This window comes from Clinocottus analis, unplaced genomic scaffold (assembly GCF_023055335.1).
Source record: "Clinocottus analis isolate CAN_PGR_092001 unplaced genomic scaffold, fCliAna1.0.p SCAF_159, whole genome shotgun sequence".
Taxonomy (NCBI): Eukaryota; Metazoa; Chordata; class Actinopteri; order Perciformes; family Cottidae; genus Clinocottus; species Clinocottus analis.
In genome coordinates this window covers 1-23,695 of record NW_027175886.1, presented here as the reverse complement: position 1 = coordinate 23,695, position 23,695 = coordinate 1, and the positions used below count along the sequence as shown (strand labels likewise).

The window sequence follows — 23,695 nt, the reverse complement described above, 5'->3', positions numbered from 1 at the left end:
AACATGCTGGTGGTCGGTTGTCGGGGAGCTAGCTGCTGCCGCTAACGCTGAAGACACGTTCATACACTGGCCGGCCAAAAGCAAGTGTCCACCTGAATGTAACTGCTGCTGTAGCAGCCTGTGGGGCGTTGCTGTGATCTGGGGTTGCTGCAATTGCTCAGGTCTAGGTTGAGCAACCACCAGGTTGTTCCATCATGGATTGTTTCATCTTGATGGCATGCAGGACTCCTCAGGTGGTGACAGAGGTTCAGACAGCATGAGCATCATGTCCAACATGGAGTCCAGACCTGAACCCAGTGAGACTCTGATGTGCTGGAGAAGCTTTGCAGCGTCAGACTCAACAACTCTGCACCATCAACACAAGACCTGTGAGGAGCTGATGAACCCTGGAGGGTTGACATGTTGACATGTTGAGACACTGAAGAAGCTCATGAAACAAAGCCAGAGAATGCTGCTGTAATCAAAGATCAAAGCTTATATATATATATATATATATATATATATATATATATATATATATATATATATATATATATATATATATGTAGGTTAGAGTCATTGTTTAAACATAAATACAGAACGACGTGTTCTTCAGAATGTGACAAAAGAGGCTTTTAAATTATTGAATAGTTTTTTAAAAAGTGTTTCATTTCACAGGAGATCTAAAGTCTTCTTTTATATTGTTGTTGTTTTTGTTGTTGTTGTTTCTACGTCTTCTTCTTCTTCTTCTTCTTCTTCTTCTTCTTCTTCCAGAGTCGAGTTCTCAGCTCAGAGAAGAAGAATATTTTCCTCTTTAACGAGGTGAGACTCAAACTTCTCCTCAAAGTCAGAGTCAAGAGTTACAATGTTTATTTAACTCACTCCAGCAGGACTGGAGCACTGGGAGGACTGGGAGGACTAGGAGCACTGGGAGGACTAGGAGCACTGGGAGGAGAACCTACCAGAAGTTCCTTGAGATGAACCAGTAGAAGGAATCACAATGTCAAACTCTCTGAGCCTTAAAGACGTTAATGAGGAACAGGAACGCTGTGCTCTCTGCTGCCTCGTAAGAACAACACGAAGAAGAAGAAGAAGAAGAAGAAGGAGAAGAAGAAGGAGAAGAAGAAGGAGAAGAAGAAGGAGAAGAAGAAGGAGAAGAAGAAGGAGAAGAAGAAGGAGAAGAAGAAGGAGAAGAAGAAGGAGGAGAAGGAGAAGAAGGAGAAGAAGGTGATGAAGGGGGGAGCACTCACATGAGATCACGGCAGCTGGTTCCTCTGGAGGATCATCCTGCTCCTCAAAGTCTCACTGAACTTTCTGTCAAAAGATCTGACAAAATCCAAAAAGATCCTCGAGACGAAAAAGTGTCCAAAGACTGAAGAGACGGAGAGAGAGTGAGAGAGGGAGGAGAGAGAGAGAGAGAGAGAGAGAGAGAGAGAGAGAGAGAGAGAGAGAGAGAGAGAGAGAAGGAGGGAGGAGAGAGAGAGAAGGAGGGAGGAGAGAGGGGGACTGAGAGAGAGAAGCGCTCCCCCGGGTGGGTTTGATTCTCAGGCCCGGACGGCCCGGCGGGGTGGAGACTGTTCTTCTGCTGAGAGAACGTCAAGCTACAGAGAAAACAAGGTAGAGTCATAGTACTACTAATATACACAGTACTGCTGATATACACAGTACTACAAATGTACACACAACTACTCGTTATATGTACCGTGTGTATACTACTCGTTTAGCGTACCGTGTGTGTATACTACTCGTTTAGGGTACCGTGTGTATACTACTCGTTTAGGGTACCGTGTGTATACTACTCGTTTAGGGTACCGTGTGTGTATACTACTCGTTTAGGGTACCGTGTGTGTATACTACTCGTTTAGGGTACCGTGTGTGTATACTACTCGTTTAGCGTACCGTGTGTATACTACTCGTTTAGGGTACCGTGTGTATACTACTCGTTTAGGGTACCGTGTGTATACTACTCGTTTAGGGTACCGTGTGTGTATACTACTCGTTTAGGGTACCGTGTGTATACTACTCGTTTAGGGTACCGTGTGTATACTACTCGTTTAGCGTACCGTGTGTATACTACTCGTTTAGCGTACCGTGTGTATACTACTCGTTTAGGGTACCGTGTGTGTATACTACTCGTTTAGCGTACCGTGTGTATACTACTCGTTTAGCGTACCGTGTGTATACGTGTATACTACTCTACTAATATAAAATAAGATAATTTGTATTTCTGTTTTTGGGCTTAATAAAAATGGAATAAATAAAAACCTCTCAAAGGTCAAAGATATTAAATAAAAAACTCAGAAAGTTGATTTCAAGTATTTTATTCAAACCGAATCCGACAGACGAGATCTTTGTGAAAAAAGAAAGTTCAGAAAACGTTAAATAATGACACACCCAATACAAAGGAAAGATGGCCGCCGCTCTCAGATATAAATCAAAAGAAGCAGAGAGAGAACCAGCAGCTTTGTTAAATTAGAGTTGAATTGACTGTTAGCTCATCACGTAGCATGTGAGCTAACCAGTTTGTTTTTTTACTTTTGTTACGGGACATTCTCCTGAACATCAAAGGTCACAGCGCGTTCGGTCAGCTTTAAACCCAATGTCACACTTTTGTGTTAACAATCTGGAACGTTACAATTAGCCTAGCTTAGCATAAAGAGTGGACCCAGGGGGAAACAGCTAGCCAGCCTCCGGCACCGACTCACGTTGAGTCTTTTCAACCCGAACAAAAACTGATCGGAGAATTAAAAAAAAAGAAAAAAACGTCTGGCTGTTCCCTCTTACTTCCTGTCTTCATGCTAAGCTAAGCTAACAGGCCACCTGCTTTTTTTTTTTTTTACGTTTTCATGCAAAAGGACCACAGCAGCAACACAAAAAAACAGATTCTTGTAAAATCTTTTCAAATCTTTTTGATATTTAATTGTTCAAAAAGAAGCCGAAACAAAACCAAAAGACGTTCAACGCGGCGCCGCGGCTGAAGGAGGCGACGGCGTCAACAACGCAACTTTGATCTTTGGGTTCTGATAATTAATAAGCAGTCAGTCCGTCAGCCGACACAGGCGGCCATTGTTGCCAACTGATTTCCATCATGTCCGCCGACGCCGAGCTGAGAGAGAGAGTGTGTGTGTGTGTGTGTGTTGTACAGTGTGTGTGTGTGTGTGTGTGTGTGTGTGTGTGTGTGTGTGTGCGTAGAAAAGAAGGACAAAGGCTTCATTCTCTGCCGGTGGTGAGCAGCTTCAGGGCCTTCTGGAGGTTCTGCACCGCCGTGCCCACGTCCTCGTACTGCAGCGCGCTGCCGGCGTACTTGCAGTACTTCTGGGCCTTGGTGAAGTCCTCCGGAGTGAGATGGACACCGCCTGCAGGGAGGAAGACGAGGAGGAGGAAGAAGAGGAGGAGGAGAAGGAGGGGGAAGAGGAAGAGGAGGCGTCAGATACTTAATGCAGTCCGATCAGGCGGCGTGAGCAGGAATCTCTCTTCATTACAAAGACAGGATTGATTCAGAAAGTGTGTGTGTGTGTGTGTGTGTGTGTGTGTGAGAGAGTGTGTGTGTGTGTGAGAGTGTGTGTGTGTGTGTGTGTGTCTGTTCATGTGTGTGAGTGTGTGTCTGTCATCCCCTCTTCAGTGCAGTATTTATTAAAGATGGCCGCTCCCTCTGACCTCATCTCTCTGAAGTGGGCGAAGCTTCAAAAACTTATCTATGAAATAAGTATGAAGTCTGAATATATATATATATATATATATATATATATATATATATATATATATATATATATATATATATATATATGTGTGTGTGTGTGTGTGTGTGTGTGTGTGTGTCCTCTCACCCTCCTGCTGGGCGTTGAGCAGTGCGGGGTCCACAGAGGACATTGATCTGGGAACAGGAACTGGTTTAACTGGTTCTGTTGGTCAACAAAAACATGTGTTATGTGACCCGCCTTCTCTGACGTGACGTCCTCATGAACACGCGTGTTCCAGGAGAGAGAAGCGTGTTTAGACACAAGCTGCAGTGATCCATCACCTCATGAGAGTCAGTGCTTCAAAACGGGTTATTAATGGTAAAATAATCAGATGTAAAGTGAGCGAGGTCACACAGGAAGGTGGTCCCTCTTCACCTCCTCTTCCTCACCAGAGTTCACCTCAAGGGGACGAAGAGTCCTCCAGAAAAACACTCCTCACCTCTCAGCACCTTCATGTCAACATCATTATTATTATAACAATCTGACCAGACACAAGCCTCACTCTCCTGTGAGAGAGAGTGTGTGTGAGAGAGAGTGTGAGTGTGTGTGTGTGTGTGTGTGTCTGTGTGTGTGTCTGTGTGTGTGTGTGTGTGTGTGTGTGTGTGTGTGTTCTTGCACCACTGGGACACATTATTACTAATATATGATAGTTTTGATAACAGCCCCGCCCTTATTTCAAGAAAACACATCCCAGCTGGACAGGAACTTCACCACGTCATCATTAAACTGAATTACAGTACGTTGTGGGGACACACGTCTGATTTACAGGACGTTGTGGGGACACACACACACATACCTGTGGACACTGACTTACAGGACGTTGTGGGGACACACACACACATACCTGTGGACACTGACTTACAGCACGTTGTGGGGACACACACATACCTGTGGACACTGACTTACAGGACGTTGTGGGGACACACACACACATACCTGTGGACACTGACTTACAGGACGTTGTGGGGACACACACACACATACCTGTGGACACTGACTTACAGGACGTTGTGGGGACACACACACACATACCTGTGGACACTGACTTACAGGACGTTGTGGGGACACACACACACATACCTGTGGGCGGAGGCAGCTCGGCTGGAGTGTTGGCCGGTGCGTGGGCCCCCGGTGGGATGTGGATGTTATTAAAGTTGGTGTTGGGGGGACCAGACGGCACCGATCCCGGACCGGGAGCGAAGCCGATCCCCGGTCCGGCACCCGGCCCTGGACTCTGGTCCCGTTCCTCAAAGGACCCCGAAGGAGGCCCTCCCCTGAAGGACGCCCCGTGGGAGAACCCCCCGGCTCCGTACTCGCCTACCAGAGAGAAGAGACAACGCAGGTTTGAGACCCGTGAGGGAAGTACAGAACCTCAACGAGACCAAGACCGGAGGAACCACGAGGCACACAGACGGGGAGGAAGAAATGGAGGGCAGAACCAACAACCTCCAACCCAGTGACATTAGTTCAGGTTCCATGCGGTTTGTTTAGGGACGATGAGGATCTCCCCTCTGAGGAGGCGGAGCCTGGCGGAGCTGGTCATGTGACCCTCGGGGGCCTCTGCAGCATCTGGACTCACTTTGGCGGAGCACTAGGAGGGCCAGAGGTTGCGTCATCCCCCCAGGACCCTGAGCAGGAATGTGTGTGTTGACACGAACACCTCCAGGCTGGCCGGCGTTTCCGTCCCTGCGGAGGGGACCCTGAACGCATCGCCCGTCGTCACTAAGCTGGTGTAAAGGCAGCTGCTGGGCCACGCCCACAAAACATCGGCATGACATCATCACCTCGACAGACAGACAGACAGACACACACACACACAAAAAGACACACACACATACACACAGACACACACAGACACTGATAAAGACACAAAGAGACACAGACACACACACACAAAAAGACACACACACAGATACACAAACACACACTCTTGTTTTCTCCCCTTCTTTCCTTCTCTCCCTCCCTCCTTTCCCCTCCTTTCCCCTCCTTTCCTCTCTTCTCTTCTCTTCTCCTCTCCTCTCCTCTCTTCTCCCCTCCTCTCATCTCCTCCCTCTCCTTTTCTCCCAGGATGCACTGGGGTCCGTTTGTCAGGGACTTGAGACGCCTGGTTCATCCTGTAGAAACGGGGTTCTGCAGCTCGGGTTTCATCCCGCGGTCAAACAGCCTGAAGAGAACAGCTGTTCTCCATTTGAGGGGAGAGGAAGGGAGGAGAGGAAGGGAGGAGACATGCAACATTAACCCAGAGACATTTCTGTCAGACACAAGCAGCCCAGTGTCGAGAAGAAGAAGATCTCCTCCTTTCACTGGAGCTGAAGCTCCACACGTCATGTTTGTGATGGTGTGAAGCTCTTACGTGCTTCTACACATCAACACAGACGCCAGGAAACAAGATGGCGACCTCACGGCGGCTGGAAGGAGCTCTGTTTAGAGCGCATAGAAGTCTATATGTGTTAGAGCTGCATTCTCTCTCCTGACCACCAGGGGGCGACTCCTCTGGTTGTATAGAAGTCTATGCTTCATGTGTTAGAGCTGCATTCTCTCTCCTGACCACCAGGGGGCGACTCCTCTGGTTGTATAGAAGTCTATGCTTCATGTGTTAAAGCTGCATTCTCTCTCCTGACCACCAGGGGGCGACTGCTCTGGTTGTATAGAAGTCTATGCTTCATGTGTTAAAGCTGCATTCTCTCTCCTGACCACCAGGGGGCGACTCCTCTGGTTGTATAGAAGTCTATGCTTCATGTGTTAGAGCTGCATTCTCTCTCCTGACCACCAGGGGGCGACTCCTCTGGTTGTATAGAAGTCTATGCTTCATGTGTTAAAGCTGCATTCTCCCTCCTGACCACCAGGGGGCGACTCCTCTGGTTGTATAGAAGTCTATGCTTCATGTGTTAAAGCTGCATTCTCTCTCCTGACCACCAGGGGGAGACTCCTCTGGTTGTATAGAAGTCTATGCTTCATGTGTTAAAGCTGCATTCTCTCTCCTGACCACCAGGGGGCGACTCCTCTGGTTGTATAGAAGTCTATGCTTCATGTGTTAAAGCTGCATTCTCTCTCCTGACCACCAGGGGGCGACTCCTCTGGTTGTATAGAAGTCTTTGCTTCATGGTTAGCTTTGACACGGTGGGTAACCGTGAGCTGCATGTGGGAACAATCTGCTGGAGGTAATCTCCTCTGCAGCCAAACCAAAGTCTGCGTTTCTCTTCCACACAATACTTCCCAGAATGCATTGAACTTTAGCGGCTCTTTGGTTGATTAACGTGTTCAGTCAATCTGCTCTGGATCGAGCTCCTCCTAAAGGTCACGGCCTATGTGGAAGAGAGGCCATAAAGGTCAGGGGAAAAGTCACATAAACACACACATATACACACACACACACACACACACACACACACACACACACACACACACACACGTGGGAATCGAGCAGCGGCCTCCAGGAGGAAACATCTCGTTTGTTCGCTGAACTCTCCTTAATATTTTTATTGGATATCTACGAGTTGCAGCCGTTACTTTTTGTAGGTTTTCCTACAAATGCCGGATGAAACCAAGCAGCCGACATGTTCTCCAGACTGTAATCACACACACACACACACACACACACACACACACACACACACACACACACACACACACACACACACAGCTAATCAGCTCTTATCTCCTCACGTCTGTGGGTTGTACTGCAGGGCTTTCCTGCACCGATCTTAACAAAGCACTCACACACACACACTCACACACAAGCTGTGAGTCGTGTGCGTGTCCTCGTGCTCTTCTTAAAGGGCCAGCGCGGCGTCTCACCTGCGTCCTCGTCGTCCTCCATGGCGATGGGCCCGGCCTCGGGCGTCTCTCCGTTCTTCAGACAGTTGTGGATGTAAGTCGCCTTCCAGCGCGCGTACTTCCTGTGCTGGATGTTCTGGGGGGGGGGGGGGGAAGAGGGGAGGGGGGGGGAGGGAGGTGGGGGGGGAAGGAGGGGGGGGGTAAGGCGTTAACAAGGAGGGTAAATGCAACATACAAGCAGAATAATATTACTTGTATTACTTTCACAGAAGTCTAGATCCTCTGTAGGGTCTAGACCATCTGTAGGGTCTAGATCCTCTGTAGGGTCTAGACCATCTGTAGGGTCTAGATCATCTGTAGGGTCTAGATCCTCTGTAGGGTCTAGATCCTCTGTAGGGTCTAGATCATCTGTAGGGTCTAGATCCTCTGTAGGGTCTAGACCATCTGTAGGGTCTAGATCCTCTGTAGGGTCTAGATCATCTGTAGGGTCTAGATCCTCTGTAGGGTCTAGATAATCTGTAGGGTCTAGATCCTCTGTAGGGTCTAGACCATCTGTAGGGTCTAGATCCTCTGTAGGGTCTAGATCATCTGTAGGGTCTAGATCCTCTGTAGGGTCTAGATAATCTGTAGGGTCTAGATCCTCTGCAGGGTCTGGATCATCTGTAGGGTCTAGATCCTCTGTAGGGTCTAGATAATCTGTAGGGTCTAGATCCTCTGCAGGGTCTGGATCCTTCTAGATGAAACCTTTGGAACACAAGCGGGTTCTCAGTAGAACCCTCTGTGTGGGTTCCTTTCAGGCCTGCAGGTCTTTGTGGAACCTTCAGGAGATTAAACGCTGCGGCGGGTTCTACTGTATCTGGTGCTTGGTGAGGACGGCGGCTCTTACCTCCTCTGACAGCTCCCCAAACACAGACAGGACGTCCAGCAGCAGACTGGATGAGTAGAACGACTTGATCATGTTCCTGCAGGAGGACGAGGAGGAGGAAGAGGAGGAGGAGGAGGAGGAGGAAGAGGAGGAAAAGGAGGAGGAGGAAGAAGAGGAGAAGACGTTAGTCGTTAGGTGAGTTGCTCGAGATGTAGAAACGTCTAGAACATGTTTTGATTTGTGAGCCTGAAAAAATAAAAAAGGCATTTTAGTGTGTCTGTCACACACACACACACACACACACACACACACACACACACACACACACACACACACACACACACACACACACACACGTTTATGGGAAACTTTGGTGGAATAAGACACTTCCTGCGACATGTTGCTGCTCAGGAGCTACAAGGAGGCCATTCATGTTCCTCACCTTAAGAGAGAGAGTGTGTGTGTGTGTGTGTGTGTGTGTGTGTGTGTGTGTGTGTGTGTGTGTGTGTGTGTGTGTGTGTCATGATGGGAAGTCAGCCTGAACCAGTGCCAGTAAATGTGGGCTGTGGCTGCTTTAAACTCTGTACTTAACCATGTTGATACCAACGAGCTCCAGGAGTCTGATACCAGCGTTTCTGTTTCATCTCATCAGATTATCATCAAGTCGTCTTCTGAGAATATCTCTGACGCAGAGTTCATGTTCTATAATCCTTAATCTACACTCGCTACTGCCAGTTATGGAATTATGATAAGAGGTCAGGATACGACCCAGAGAGCGAACTCTGAATTTAAAGATCCTCTTAATAACGTCTTATTCTGAGTCACACGGCTCCTCCCATGATCACGTGTTAAAGCTGCATTCTCTCTCCTGACCACCAGGGGGCGACTCCTCTGGTTGTATAGAAGTCTATGCTTCATGTGTTAAAGCTGCATTCTCCCTCCTGACCACCAGGGGGCGACTCCTCTGGTTGTATAGAAGTCTATGCTTCATGTGTTAAAGCTGCATTCTCCCTCCTGACCACCAGGGGGCGACTCCTCTGGTTGTATAGAAGTCTATGCTTCATGTGTTAAAGCTGCATTCTCTCTCCTGACCACCAGGGGGCGACTCCTCTGGTTGTATAGAAGTCTATGCTTTATGTGTTAAAGCTGCATTCTTTCTCCTGACCACCAGGGGGCGACTCCTCTGGTTGTATAGAAGTCTATGCTTCATGTGTTAAAGCTGCATTCTCTCTCCTTTGTTTCTTCTCGTCTCTGTTACTTATCCATCACTTTTTAATATTTTAATGTGTTATTGAATGTCTATTAATTTAAAGATGTTCCACATCATAAGTGGAAGGAAGGGAACATTTCAGAATCATGAATCATCCACTGAAAGAAATCCTTTAATTCAACTTGTTCAATCACTTAAAGTGGATTTCTTGGAGACCCGCCTCTTTAAATATGAAGGATGACATCATCCTTCAGAGAGCCTGTTGACTGTAATCAATAAAACAATATAATCATCAGTGTGTTGCCTTTTAAATCAGGGTTGTTTAAATGTGACTTCATCTCCTTCTGTTTGGAGACAAACGTTGTATACTTCATGTGTGAGGCTGAACTAAGGATAGAACACACACAGAGTGTATTATTTACAGTAAAGACTATTTATTATGGATTTATTTGTAATGCTGCATCGTTTACATCTGTTCAGTCTTTAAAGGTGAAGCTTTGTTGGAACTATATCTAAAAGTCTCCTCTGAATGGACGGAGTGGAGCGTCCTCCTGCACAAACAACCTTTGGCCAAATACAGGAATTTAAAAAAGGAGACCAAAGGAGATGAAGACAGAGAGGAAAGGAAACAAGGAGGAGAGGAAACACATAGTATAGAATACAAGAGGATAGGAAATATAAAGGATAGATAGGATAGAACAAGGACAAGGAGAGGAAATGAGGACAGAAAAGAGAAGAGGAAACAAGGAAGGACAGAAGAGGAACTGCAGGTGCAGAACCTCAGCGGGTTCCTTACTTGTGGAACCGTCCCTGCCGGTCCTCGTTGTCGGCGTAGAGGAACATCTTGAGGGCGTAGTTCTCGATGTGGGCGTTGCCCACCACCTCCTGGACGATGGAGTCGTTGTCACCCAGCTGCTTCTTCATCTGGAAGACAGAGAAGACGCAATCGATCCTCTCGTACAGGAAGTACACAGAGCAGAGCTGGGATTGGCCCAAACCTTCTCTGCAATCGACCAATCAGAATCGAGGTGCGACGCTGAACTCCTCGGTGGAGAAGGTCAACTTAAATGTGTCCGCTCTCTGTACAGGAAATATGAAGGAATGTTGTTTTTAATAGTTCCAACAAATCCAACAGAGTGAGACATCTTCTTGCAGAGTCACCGTCCCCCAGCTCGGCATCAGGTTTCCAGTAAAACCAGTAAAAGCAAACACGCTGGTTCCCTCCAGCCGCCTGAATGGACACACTGTGTGAGTGTGTGTGTGTGTGTGTGTGTGTGTGTGTGTGTGTGTGTGTGTGTGTGTGTGTGTGTGTGTGGACACCTGGTCAGAGGGCATCAGGACTCTGAGATCAAAGGAACTCAACGCGTCTCAAATGTAATCTTGTTCAAATATTATTTATTAGTTTAATATATTTATAGCCTGCAGATAGAAAAATAATAAATGACTGCATCAACATTCTGCAAGAGTAACATTCATCGTTCATGAAAAACATTTGTGGGACAAAGTTTGTACAAACACACAACCAATTATACAAACACACACACACACACACACACACACACACACACACACACACACACACACACACACACACGCACACACACACACACGTCCTGTTGACGTCCTGAGTGTGGCAGTAATGACGATCCCTGGAGCGTCTATTAAAACCTGTGTGTGTGTGTGTGTGTGTGTGTGTGTGTGTGTGTGTGTGTGTGTGTGTGTGTGTGTGTGTGTGTGTGTGTGTGTGTCCTTTAATTGGCTCTTAAAGGGAGCCCTCCAGTAAAACACAGAGTTTCTTTAAAACGTTGACGCTGGAGCTCAGAAGTAAATTCTGTTTGTCAGGATGAAGCTGATGAAGACGAGTGGACGAGGTGTTGCAGCTCCGCTTCCTCTGCTCCTCTTCCTCAGCTCCTCTTCCTCTCTGTAAAAGGCTCATTTGCTTGACCCCCGCTGGGACCCCCCCCCCTCCTCTTCATAACAACTCTATAAAGTCTAATGAGCTGTTTCCTGTTGACCAGCATCTTCATGTAAACATGCTGCAGAGCCTCAACACCAGCAGCGGCTTCACAGCCGCTCATAGAGGCACCGTGGTGCCTTCAGGCTCCACGGTGCAACACAGTGTGCAGCCTGAACGCACCACGGTCATGTTATAGTGTGCAGCCTGAACGCACCACGGTCATGTTACAGTGTGCAGCCTGAACGCACCACGGTCATGTTACAGTGTGGAGTAACATCATCGTGGTGCGTTCATGGTCTGTTTGACTCTAAATGACCATAATGAGTGTGTGTGTGTGTGTGTGTGTGTGTGTGTGTGTGTGTGTGTGTGTGTGTGTGTGTGTGTGTGTGTGTGTGTGTGTGTGTCTCACCGTCTCCAGCTGGTCCATGAGGTTCACCAGGAACTTCCTGCACTCGGGGGTCTTGCTGTCCAGCTTGATGCCGGTCTGCATGGCGTAGAGTCGACCTGCAGCACAACAACAACATGTTTACTCCGTCAACAAACAGGTAAACAATCAAGCAGAGAGTCTCTCTGGTTCTGGATCCTCTGATAAGCATCAGGACTCTTCACTGGCAGCGGGTCCTCATCTGGTTTCCTGCTGCCGGCTGACTGGTCACCATGTGGGGGTCCGCAGAGCAGTGACCTCAGAGCTGGAGCCCCCTGGTGGTCAGGAGAGGTGCTGCACGCGCCGGCTGGTTTTAGGTTCTCAGATCCACAGACGGGTTCATGCAGAAGCTCTGACGCTTGAATGTAATGAAGTCAAGAAACCCTCAGAGGACCACACACACACACACACACACACGCACACGCACACGCACACGCACACACACACAGTGCTGCTGACCTCCAGTGGCCCGGCTGCAGCACTGGTCCTCTCCACACACCTTTAAAGCCACTGAGGAACTTCCTGATTCCAGACCGATGAAAGTTAAAAACAAGCAGAGAACCTCAGAGCTTCATTTAGAGAACCTCAGAGCTTCATTCAGAGAACGTCAGAGCTTCATTTAGAGAACGTCAGAGCTTCATTTAGAGAACGTCAGAGCTTCATTTAGAGAACCTCAGAGCTTCATTTAGAGAATGTCAGAGCTTCATTTAGAGAACGTCAGAGCTTCATTCAGAGAACGTCAGAGCTTCATTCAGAGAACGTCAGAGCTTCATTTAGAGAACGTCAGAGCTTCATTTAGAGAACCTCAGAGCTTCATTGAGAGAACCTCAGAGCTTCATTTAGAGAACCTCAGAGCTTCATTTAGAGAACGTCAGAGCTTCATTTAGAGAACGTCAGAGCTTCATTCAGAGAACGTCAGAGCTTCATTTAGAGAACCTCAGAGCTTCATTTAGAGAACGTCAGAGCTTCATTCAGAGAACGTCAGAGCTTCATTTAGAGAACCTCAGAGCTTCATTTAGAGAACGTCAGAGCTTCATTTAGAGAACGTCAGAGCTTCATTTAGAGAACGTCAGAGCTTCATTCAGAGAACCTCAGAGCTTCATTCAGAGAACGTCAGAGCTTCATTTAGAGAACGTCAGAGCTTCATTCAGAGAACCTCAGAGCTTCATTCAGAGAACCTCAGAGCTTCATTCAGAGAACCTCAGAGCTTCATTTAGAGAACCTCAGAGCTTCATTTAGAGAACGTCAGAGCTTCATTTAGAGAACGTCAGAGCTTCATTTAGAGAACCTCAGAGCTTCATTTAGAGAACGTCAGAGCTTCATTTAGAGAACGTCAGAGCTTCATTTAGAGAACGTCAGAGCTTCATTTAGAGAACGTCAGAGCTTCATTCAGAGAACGTCAGAGCTTCATTCAGAGAACGTCAGAGCTTCATTTAGAGAACGTCAGAGCTTCATTTAGAGAACGTCAGAGCTTCATTCAGAGAACGTCAGAGCTTCATTCAGAGAACGTCAGAGCTTCATTTAGAGAACCTCAGAGCTTCATTTAGAGAACGTCAGAGCTTCATTTAGAGAACGTCAGAGCTTCATTCAGAGAACGTCAGAGCTTCATTTAGAGAACGTCAGAGCTTCATTCAGAGAACGTCAGAGCTTCATTTAGAGAACGTCAGAGCTTCATTCAGAGAACGTCAGAGCTTCATTTAGAGAACCTCAGAGCTTCATTTAGAGAACGTCAGAGCTTCATTTAGAGAACGTCAGAGCTTCATTTAGAGAACGTCAGAGCTTCATTCAGAGAACGTCAGAGAACGTCAGAGCTTCATTTAGAGAACGTCAGCTTCATTTAGAGAACGTCAGAGCTTCATTTAGAGAACGTCAGAGCTTCATTCAGAGAACGTCAGAGCTTCATTTAGAGAACGTCAGAGCTTCATTTAGAGAACGTCAGAGCTTCATTTAGAGAACGTCAGAGCTTCATTTAGAGAACGTCAGAGCTTCATTCAGAGAACGTCAAGACTTTGTGATGTCAGATGGTCAGATGTTGGCGGTAAGCAGCCGTGCGTCTCGTGTGCTGGTTCCTCTGGCAGCTGTCTGGCGGTGGACTCGTGCGTTTGATCCCAGCGTGTCATGAGTGCGGCGCTCCGCTTGGCGTGCAGCTCGCCTCCAGCAGCTCGCCGTGTCACAGCTCAACGAGGTCAGACCTCGCTGCACTGAGGCCGCTCACGACACCGTGAGGAGTCATCCCAGACTGTTTGCCCTACTTGGTGGGAAACGAGCTGTACGCGCTGCATCTTGAGTAGACGATGCTCACACGTCTAAATCTGTACTGTGGCATGAAGGGTGGAGGTAGAAACTTTATTTCAGAAGGAGATGAGATCAGAAGCAGCTTGTTTAGAGCTATTCCTGGTAAACAGGACGTTTGTACGTGATGCACTAGACATCAGGTTGTTGGTTTTCTTGCCTCAACCTACGGCTGTGCGATAAGGCCAGGAATTAATTTCAACGTATTCTGTAAGATTCTGGCAGTTTCACCACATGTTTTTTTTTAGTAATGCATGCTGTAACGCTGTACCCAGCATGCAGTTCAGCGGTGTACTTTTATAAGTGTACAATTATTGGTGTTAAAAATTGTTTGTGTCACAAACTGTCATGTTGTTTTACCTGTTAGAGAGTGTGACGGGAGAAGGGAACGAGAAGGGAAGGAGAAGGGAAGGAGCTGAGGTGATATTTGTTGTGCAGAATGCAATACACATGAAGTGGTTGTTGGTTTTCTTGCGTAACTGACTGGTTCTTACAACCTTTGTTATTCCATCATACTCTTTCATGTTCTTTCATAGTAAACACATCGAGGGGCTAAACTCGCCCAATCCTGTAATTCATAGTCACAATAAATGTACAATAATAAATATACATTTTAATATGCGAGCCCTCACAGCGATGAGAAGGATCAAAAGAAGCTTTCTGCTCCGGATATTGTTCAGAGGAGACGAGACGCACATTCAGCATGAAGACAGGTCACACACATTAAATATGAAATATCACCTCTGCTCTTCACACCGCAGTATTTCATTAAAGCGCTTCATGTTTTATGATGTGAGCAGAAGAGGATTCATACCGAAGGGAAGCCGGAGACCAAGAGGCTGAAATACAGTCAAGTGCTGCTCACTGGAAACGCCTCCAATCAGGGATATATATATATATATATATATATATATATATATATATATATATATATATATATATATATATATATATATAGATATATACACATATATATCTATATCTATATAGATATAGATATAGATATCGATATATAGATATATATGTCTAATAAAAAGTACTATATGTAGTGATGAGATGTACAGTAAAAAGTACTATATTTACATCCAAATTGTACAGTAAAAGTACTATATGTACCTCTGACATGTACAGTAAAAAGTACTCTATGTACATCCAAATTGTACAGTAAAAAGTACTATATGTACCTCTGACATGCAGTGGAGGACTATGTATTGGAGGAACATAGAAATAACCAGGTATTGCAACTACAAGTACCTCAAACGTGGATTTGAGTATACATCGATAACTGTGACTAGTGACGTCAGTGGGCGAACGACCTTTGACCCCTGGGAGCTAACAGCAAGAGGACGGACGGCGCGGCTCGGCACCGGAACAGACCCGGTCTGGGTCCGGGTCTGGGTCCCGGTCCCTGGTGAACGCTGCTCAGCCGCGGGGTCGCACGTAAACAAACCCGGGACAATGACGTCACGCAGAACTTACAGTAATACGCCACGACCGGGTCCCGGTTCTCGTGCTCCGCCGCGGTCCGTAGGTGGTGCTGGATGGCTCTCAGCTGAGGCGGGAGAGCCATGACGTCTTCTTCTCCTTCTGCTCCTTCTGCTCCTTCTTCTCCTTCTTCTCCTTCTGCTCCTTCTGCTTCTTCTGCTTCTTCTGCTTCTTCAGAGGACGAGGAAACGCGTCCACCTCCGACTGTTGTTGTGAAGCAAGCGGCTGCTTCACTTCCGCGTTGGTTGACCAATAGGAGCGGCCGCCGACGCGGGACTGATGACGTCACCGGCTGCTCAGACAGGGCGCGTTTTAACCGGTAAAACCCGTCGGACAGGTGACGGACGCGTTATTAATATGACGTCATATTGTTGTGACCTTATGACTCGTAGTATGAGACTCATTTCATTGCAAAGTAAGTTTGCAACAGAATAAGTTTTAATTTAATTATGTTTTAGGAATCATGTATTTATTGTGTTTCCTTTTTTATTATTTAATACATTGTAAATATACAATTGAATAATATAATACAATAGAATATGATGGAAAAAAATAGTGATTGTTATATTGTATGAACAATTCTAAATAATAAAATACATTTAAAAAATGTTTAAAAAATCTATAAAAAATAAATAAAATAAATGTTGTTTTTTTTTTGTTGACATCTCACATAATATACTTGCTTAGATTTGAGTCTGCGATGGCGGTAAAGAAGCGGGCCTCCTCCTCTTCCACCTCTTTCTCTTCTTTCTCCTTCTCCTCTTCCTCCTCCTCCCGCTCCTCCTCCTCATCTTCTTCTTCCTCCTCCTCCTCCTCCTCTTCTTCCTCCTCGTCTTCTTCCTCCTCCTGCACTCCTCCTCCTCTTCATCCCTGGGTCCTTGCTTTGCTTCGGTGGAGCTTGTTTTGTGTGAAGTGAGTTATAGATTAATGTATTTTGATGGATGAGAGCTGTCAGGTGAGCTCACTGCTGAGCAGAACCAACCCAACGCCTTCTCCTGCTCTCTGCTCCTCAGAACCAATTTCAAACCAACTCAGAACCGACTCAGAACCGCCTCAGAACCGCCTCAGAACCGACCCCCCCGCTCCGTTCAGCAGACCGTTGCATGAAGGTCCAGCGTGGGAGGAGCCTGTGTCGCACGCTCTAATGGTGTTTAAATTAAAATAGACGACGCATTTAAAGATGTAACACATTTATTGTCGCTTTGTGTTCCCACATTTCCTCTGAAACTCGTAAATATTTCCACACAACAAATGAAGTCGTTGAAAAATGAAACAAAGACGATTGTCGGACATTTTTAATCAATCATCTCAAGACAAAAGCAGCAGCGGAGCGACTGGCGACCTGAGCGGCGGGTTGCTGCGGGTCATGAAGCCTCTGCTGCTTCCACGCCGTTGATGGAGGAAGTGAGTCCATTTCACAGCCAACACACCACACTTCAACGCTGCTGATGGTCCAAAGGAAGCATCGCGGTGTTAAAGGTACCAGAGAAATGTTCCTCCTCTCCAGTTATTCACCAGAATCTTATCGAAACACATGATCTGCTTTCCAGATGTTTGACTCTACGTTCAGTTCTGAGACCGTTGAACAGCTTCATGTCCAAAGTTCTTCACCAAGACGTTAATGGAGGATCAAACCGGGGGGATCGTGGTGTTTAAAGCAAAGAAATGAACCCTGAACCCTGTAAAATAAATACCTGTGGACTGTTGAATGTGATGAAACCCGCTAGTGGCTTTATGAGTCGCTCATTTTAGATGCTCCACGAAAAAATGAGTCCTCAAATTAAATAATGAACCATCCATTTTTGTTTCCGGCTGCTCGTGTTTGCCTTAGCAAGCATTAGCAAGCATTAGCAACATGGCTAACGTCAGCAGCCGGATACAAAGATGGACGTACTTTTCTTTTTTGTTCTAAAAACAAACAAAGGGGAATGTTTCTGGCCGGTTCCTTGTTTCCTTGTTCCTTGCAGCTCCTGATTTGTTTTTCGGGCTGCTACGGGTAGTTAGCATAACCTTAGCAACATGGATATCGCTAGCAGCGTTAGCAACATGGCTACCGCTAGCAGCGTTAGCAACATGGCTAACGCTAGCAGCGTGGCTACTGTCTGAAGGAAGAAACAACATATGAATCTCAATTCTAACCAGAAACATTCTCATTTCTTTCATTGAGGCAAAATATAAAGAGAAAGGTTTTCAGCAGCGGCCTCGAGCCTTCATTCCAGACAGGATTGCAGGGTGGAAGCCGGGCTTTTACGGACCCTATCTAAATGTAAATGTTGTCATTATATCACACATTGTCCTACTGGACCTGAACAGTACCGCTGTGGAGTTCTACATATTCATTTAATGAAACCAGGCCGAAGTCTTGGCGACAGAACTTTCAGAGGCAAAATTGAAAACCCTCCTCCGCTAACGGATAGCAGACCGCAGACGAACCCAAACCACAGGAGTCACATACCTGTTTCAAATCCTCCTGAAGCCCATCGGACCCGGCGGGCCTGAAGCCTGGAGCGGCTCCATTAGAGTCATTAAGGCTTTAAAAGGATTTGAAATGAGGGTCTGATCCACTTTTGTCTGGTAATGCAATTTTGTACCTGAGATGATAAACAGATTGCTGAAAACTTCATAACAAAAGTTGGATGGATGTCTGATTAAAAAAAAAAAAACATTACAAAACATGAGGTAATCTTTTACAAATACATGAACAGTGACACAGTATTACGTGTAATACTACAAGCTAGTAGATGAAGCTCTCAGTAAGGAGACATGAGGAGGAGACGTGAACAAAAGCTCAACCGTTGTTTCAAATATTTCTGGCCTGAACGATCGCTTAGTTTTACTTTATTAAACATGATAGTTACTACATTATATACGAGACCAATAGGGTCTGTACTCTAGAAACTTCAAAGGTCTTTTCTCATTGGTCTGTCTGTTAAAAACTGAGACGTCCCACCTCGGATGTCTGGACATCCACAAGCACCTTGATTGTTCGGTCTTTCCTCCAACTGGCTGTTTACGATGTTTTTTAGCGACTTTAAAAACATTGCAACTTGTAGTACTGTTAAATATTTCATATATTTTCATTCCAACAGATCTTAATACCCAAATGTAAATACTATTTCTCTGTAAGTCACTGATCTTTCAGACTGTACGTTTCTTTAAAGCTTCCACATTTAGCCAGGAAGTGTTTAACTTCTTTTTGAATGAATGTTGTTTCGTTGGGGAAATATTCACCTCAAAGGGTAAAAAAGAGTTTTTTCGTGATTGAGTTATTGTTCAGAGACACATTTACATCTGGTGGAAGTAAGCTCGGCCGTTTCATTCAGCCTCTGAGCCTTTGAGCTGGATCCAGGCGGAAACTGTGATTGCAAAAGGCAGACAACTCCATCAGGATGTGTGTTGATGGAAGTAAAGGTCAGACCGGGCTGGAAGCAGGAACAGACTCACATTGGAAGCGATCACACGTGGGAGTGTCAGGAGCAACGGCACCTGCAGCGCTCTGGCCCGTGGGCGGGCCGACCGGGTCACAGGGTCTGAGGACGTGAGCGGTAGCTCTCGTCTGCTTATTGGATCAGCACCTTGAAGACGAGCCACACTGGCCTGGTGGTCTGCATGGCTGCATGCGACTCGCTCGGTGGTTTGCATTGTTGGCTGTCAGTACGTCACCTTGAGTCTGTATGCTTTTTCCTCTGAGCCGTTTCATCGCCTGAAAAAGACCCGTTTAGGGTCATTATGAGCAGAAAAGATGCATCGAGGGCCTTTAAGACCACTTTTTCAAGGTCTCGCCTCTCTTTCTACTGACTGAACAAAGAAGACTGGATGTGTTTAGAGATCAGTCCATACGCGGCTGCGGGGTTATCACCACTCTGCCTTATTGATCGGTCAACAGCAGGACTGAGATTGCTCACAGAAAACAAAGGAACCTGTGCAATGCCTTTTGGTTATCTCAATGTCTGTCTCCTTGAACACCTGCGTGCTACACATACACACAGATACAGTTCACATGTCAATGAAGCAGGTGAGCGAAGAGGAACTTTGTTTGTTTTCTGTGAGTATCTAAAGGGGAATCCGATCCTCAATCTAGATGACCTTGTCATGCAGGGAGAGACTGGCACTGGTGTGGTCTTGCTTTTGCCTTGGTGTTGGTGTTGGTCTTGGTTTTGGTGGCCTTGGTATTATTTGATGTCCTTTCCTAGTGAAGGGCAAATAAAACTGAGCATCTTCCAGACTTTCCAGCTGTGACTCTGTCGCACATTCTCAAATTTCCTGGTGCGACTCGCTCACGGTGGACCGCTTGTGAGGTTCGCTCTAACGTCAAAAGTCAACCAAGGTCCTGATTAAAAAACTGTCAGAAATATTCCCCCTCAGTAATTTCCCGTGTGCTTACGCGTGTCACTGGTTGTTGAGATAACCGAGACGTCGGCAGAGAATCTCAAAGATCTCGGCGACACACAGGAGGATGGTGATCACGGTGAAGGTGTACATGGCACTGAGGAAGATGGTCTTTTCAAAGTGTTCGGGCACCATGCACCGAGTCACATTAAAGGTCTTTTCCAACGCACTGGCTTCACACATGTACAGCGGGTGGACCTGAGGGACGAAAAGAGGAATACATGTTGGTGTATTTATGGTTGTCTAAACTTCCATCCTTATGTCTCTCTGATGAATGGGTAACAGTGTGAGTCGTATTCCTGCATTATACTATTGTATGAAGGTAGATTTGTGTCTTTTCTACCAGAGCAAATTTCTTGTTTGTAATTAAATTATCTCCAAACCCCACTAAACCCCACTAAACCCCACTAAACCCCACTAAACCCCACTAAGACCCCACTAAAACCCACTAAAACCCACTAAACCCCACTAAAACCCACTAAACCCCACTAAACCCCACTAAAACCCACTAAACCCCACTAAACCCCACTAAAACCCACTAAAACCCACTAAACCCCACTAAACCCCACTAAACCCCACTAAAACCCACTAAACCCCACTAAACCCCACTAAAACCCACTAAAACCCACTAAACCCCACTAAAACCCACTAAACCCCACTAAACCCCACTAAACCCCACTAAAACCCACTAAACCCCACTAAAACCCACTAAACCCACTAAACCCCACTAAAACCCACTAAAACCCACTAAACCCCACTAAAACCCACTAAACCCCACTAAACCCCACTAAAACCCACTAAACCCCACTAAACCCCACTAAAACCCACTAAAACCCACTAAACCCCACTAAACCCCACTAAACCACACTAAACCCACTAAACCCCACTAAAACCCACTAAACCCCACTAAACCCCACTAAAACCCACTAAACCCCACTAAACCCCACTAAAACCCACTAAAACCCACTAAACCCCACTAAACCCACTAAACCCACTAAACCCCACTAAACCCCACTAAACCCACTAAACCCACTAAACCCCTAACCCACTAAACCCCACTAAACCCACTAAAACCCACTAAAACCCACTAAAACTAAAAAAAAAACACTCTCAAAACTAAAATTGGCTCAAAAAACGCTCCAAAAAAAGTGCTCTCAAAAACAAATTGAGAAAAAATAAAACTCTATCCAAAAAAAATTGCTCAAAAAAAACAAACCCTCTTAAACTAAAATTTGCTAATTTTTTTTTTAAAACGGTCTCCCCAAAAAAATTGCTCTCAAAAAAGTGAGAAAATATTTTTAAAAACGCTCTAAAAAATTGCTCCCAAAAAACCTGCACTCTCACCCAAAAAGTTACAAGTTGAGTTTGTTTTGTTTTTTAGAGCAATTTTTTCTTTTTTGGACAGCAATTGTTTTTGAGAGCAGAGATTTGGAGATGATTTACTTACAAACAAGACATTTGCTCGGGTCAAAAAGACACAAATGGACCTTCATACTGGTGTTGGCTCCCGACTCCATCATCTTTTTGCTCAGAGCGCGTGTGATGTGGACTCTGCTAGCAGAGCACCACGGTGGATGCATGGACGACGCTCCCAGCTGCAATGTGGAGTCCACCTCTCTGGTTGAACCACATGCATTGAAAAGCTTCTTCCTCTGGTCCGTTGCCCACATTGGCCTAACCTTCCTAACCTTTCGGTGGAACTCGACCAACGGCTCTGGCTGAAGGTCCTCCAAGTGAAGCTGCCTGACAGAGAGCTCAATATGTCTCAGGTCCTGACCACCACTACTCAACGCTGTCCCAGAGTCTCATTTCATTGGAGGTGTTCCAAGTTAGAAGAACGGAACTTTTTTTTGGCCACTTGGACATTGCTGAAGGATTCCACCTCAGTATCTCCACGTACCTCCTGGAGAGAGGCTGCAGGAGCGTCTGCACACACTTTGTCATCATGACGAGAGCGAGGCGTGTGATTTGAACGTGGATGGGAAGGATGAAGCACAACTGTGACATGGACATGTTGTAAATGCACACACCTGGAAGCCAAAGAGGTGGCTCTGTAGCCAGAAGGCGATGACTTCCAGGATGATGCGCAGCAGAACAGAGATGATGTAGAACACGGTGTAGAGCGGTCGCTCCAGGATCTCTTCCGGGTCGATGTTCTTACAGGCGGCGTAGAGGTGGAAGACGGCACCGGGAACCAGCACCGTGACCAGTTGTAACGCCCAGAAGACCTGCAGAGGACGAGGGGTCAGGACAACAAAACAAGTTCCTGACAAGTTTCTGTGAGTCAAGTCTGGCTTGTCTCACAGAAACACACATGATCCAGATTTTGATCATAACTATAAACATCCAGCATGATATGAGCCGGATTCCCCAGAAAAGCCTCCTGGAGCGTCACTGAGTTGTTTAAACTGTCTGTTCAGAGCCTGAACAACAACACACACACACACACGCACGCACGCACGCACGCACGCACGCACGCACGCACGCACGCACGCACGCACGCACGCACGCACGCACGCACGCACGCACGCACGCACGCCACGCACACACACACACACACACCCACACACACACACACACACACTAATAACACAATAACACAAAGCAGTGGCATGTTAGGAAGGATTTATGTCAAAACCTTGTTTGAATGGTGCATGCTGGGACTAGAAAAGTCTGTCTGCTTCTGCACAGGTGAGTCCTACCTGAGGGGTGATGGGTCTGAACTGGTTGTAGCAGTACAGGTGAGTCCTACCTGAGGGGTGATGGGTCTGAACTGGTTGTAGCAGTACAGGTGAGTCCTACCTGAGGGGTGATGGGTCTGAACTGGTTGTAGCAGTACAGGTGAGTCCTACCTGAGGGGTGATGGGTCTGAACTGGTTGTAGCAGTACAGGTGAGTCCTACCTGAGGGGTGATGGGTCTGAACTGGTTGTAGCAGTACAGGTGAGTCCTACCTGAGGGGTGATGGGTCTGAACTGGTTGTAGCAGTACAGGTGAGTCCTACCTGAGGGGTGATGGGTCTGAACTGGTTGTAGCAGTACAGGTGAGTCCTACCTGAGGGGTGATGGGTCTGAACTGGTTGTAGCAGTACAGGTGAGTCCTACCTGAGGGGTGATGGGTCTGAACTGGTTGTAGCAGTACAGGTGAGTCCTACCTGAGGGGTGATGGGTCTGAACTGGTTGTAGCAGTACAGGTTGAGCTCTCGGCGGTCGGGGTCGCAGCTGAAGTGCAGCGCCTCGTTTCCGTAGACGGCGAAGCCAAGAACGCCCAAGAAGAACATCCGCACCGAGCCGAAGAACAAGGTGTGGAACTGTCCTATCACGGTGGGAGGCCTAACACACACACACACACACACACACACACACACACACACACACACACACACACACACACACACACACACACACAGTAGGCGACAAAGAGAAAACAGCTTTTGTCAGCCAGATAAATGAAACTGCATCAGAGCCCCGCTGAGGGCTGGAACTAAAAACACCTGAGAGGAAACATCTCTCTCTCTCTCTCTCTCTCTCTCTCTCTCTGTCTCTCTCTCTCTCTCTCTCTCTCTCTGTCTCTCTCTCT

General features: G+C 46.6%; 2 protein-coding genes across 2 annotated transcripts; both read right to left on the bottom strand.

Moving 5' to 3' along the window:
- Positions 1-2,284: 2,284 nt before the first annotated feature.
- Positions 2,285-15,971, bottom strand: vta1 (vesicle (multivesicular body) trafficking 1). Its single transcript, XM_068577791.1, has 8 exons — positions 15,724-15,971; positions 11,938-12,032; positions 10,368-10,495; positions 8,383-8,458; positions 7,518-7,632; positions 4,800-5,036; positions 3,807-3,881; positions 2,285-3,335 (listed from the first exon to the last, which is right to left on the bottom strand). The coding sequence occupies exons 1-8, from the start codon at positions 15,812-15,814 to the stop codon at positions 3,190-3,192; spliced, it is 963 nt and encodes a 320-aa protein (XP_068433892.1). The 5' UTR covers positions 15,815-15,971; the 3' UTR covers positions 2,285-3,189.
- Positions 15,972-16,921: 950 nt separating this feature from the next.
- Positions 16,922-23,450, bottom strand: LOC137786141 (gap junction epsilon-1 protein; the record flags this gene model as incomplete). The annotated part of the gene is made up of 3 exons (XM_068577792.1): positions 16,922-20,316; positions 22,149-22,346; positions 23,271-23,450. Coding segments are annotated over 3 exons (576 nt in total), but the record flags the coding sequence as incomplete, so codon positions are not given.
- Positions 23,451-23,695: the final 245 nt, after the last annotated feature.

Excerpts from the sequence above, each read along its gene's own strand:
- vta1 (XM_068577791.1), bottom strand. The coding sequence starts at position 15,814 with ATGGCTCTCCCGCCTCAGCTGAGAGCCATCCAGCACCACCTACGGACC. Across the intron at positions 7,633-8,382 it reads TTGGGGAGCTGTCAGAGGAG|AACATCCAGCACAGGAAGTA; the intron begins GTAAGAGCCGCC and ends CCCCCCCCCCAG. Across the intron at positions 5,037-7,517 it reads GGAGGACGACGAGGACGCAG|GCGAGTACGGAGCCGGGGGG; the intron begins GTGAGACGCCGC and ends TCTCTCTGGTAG.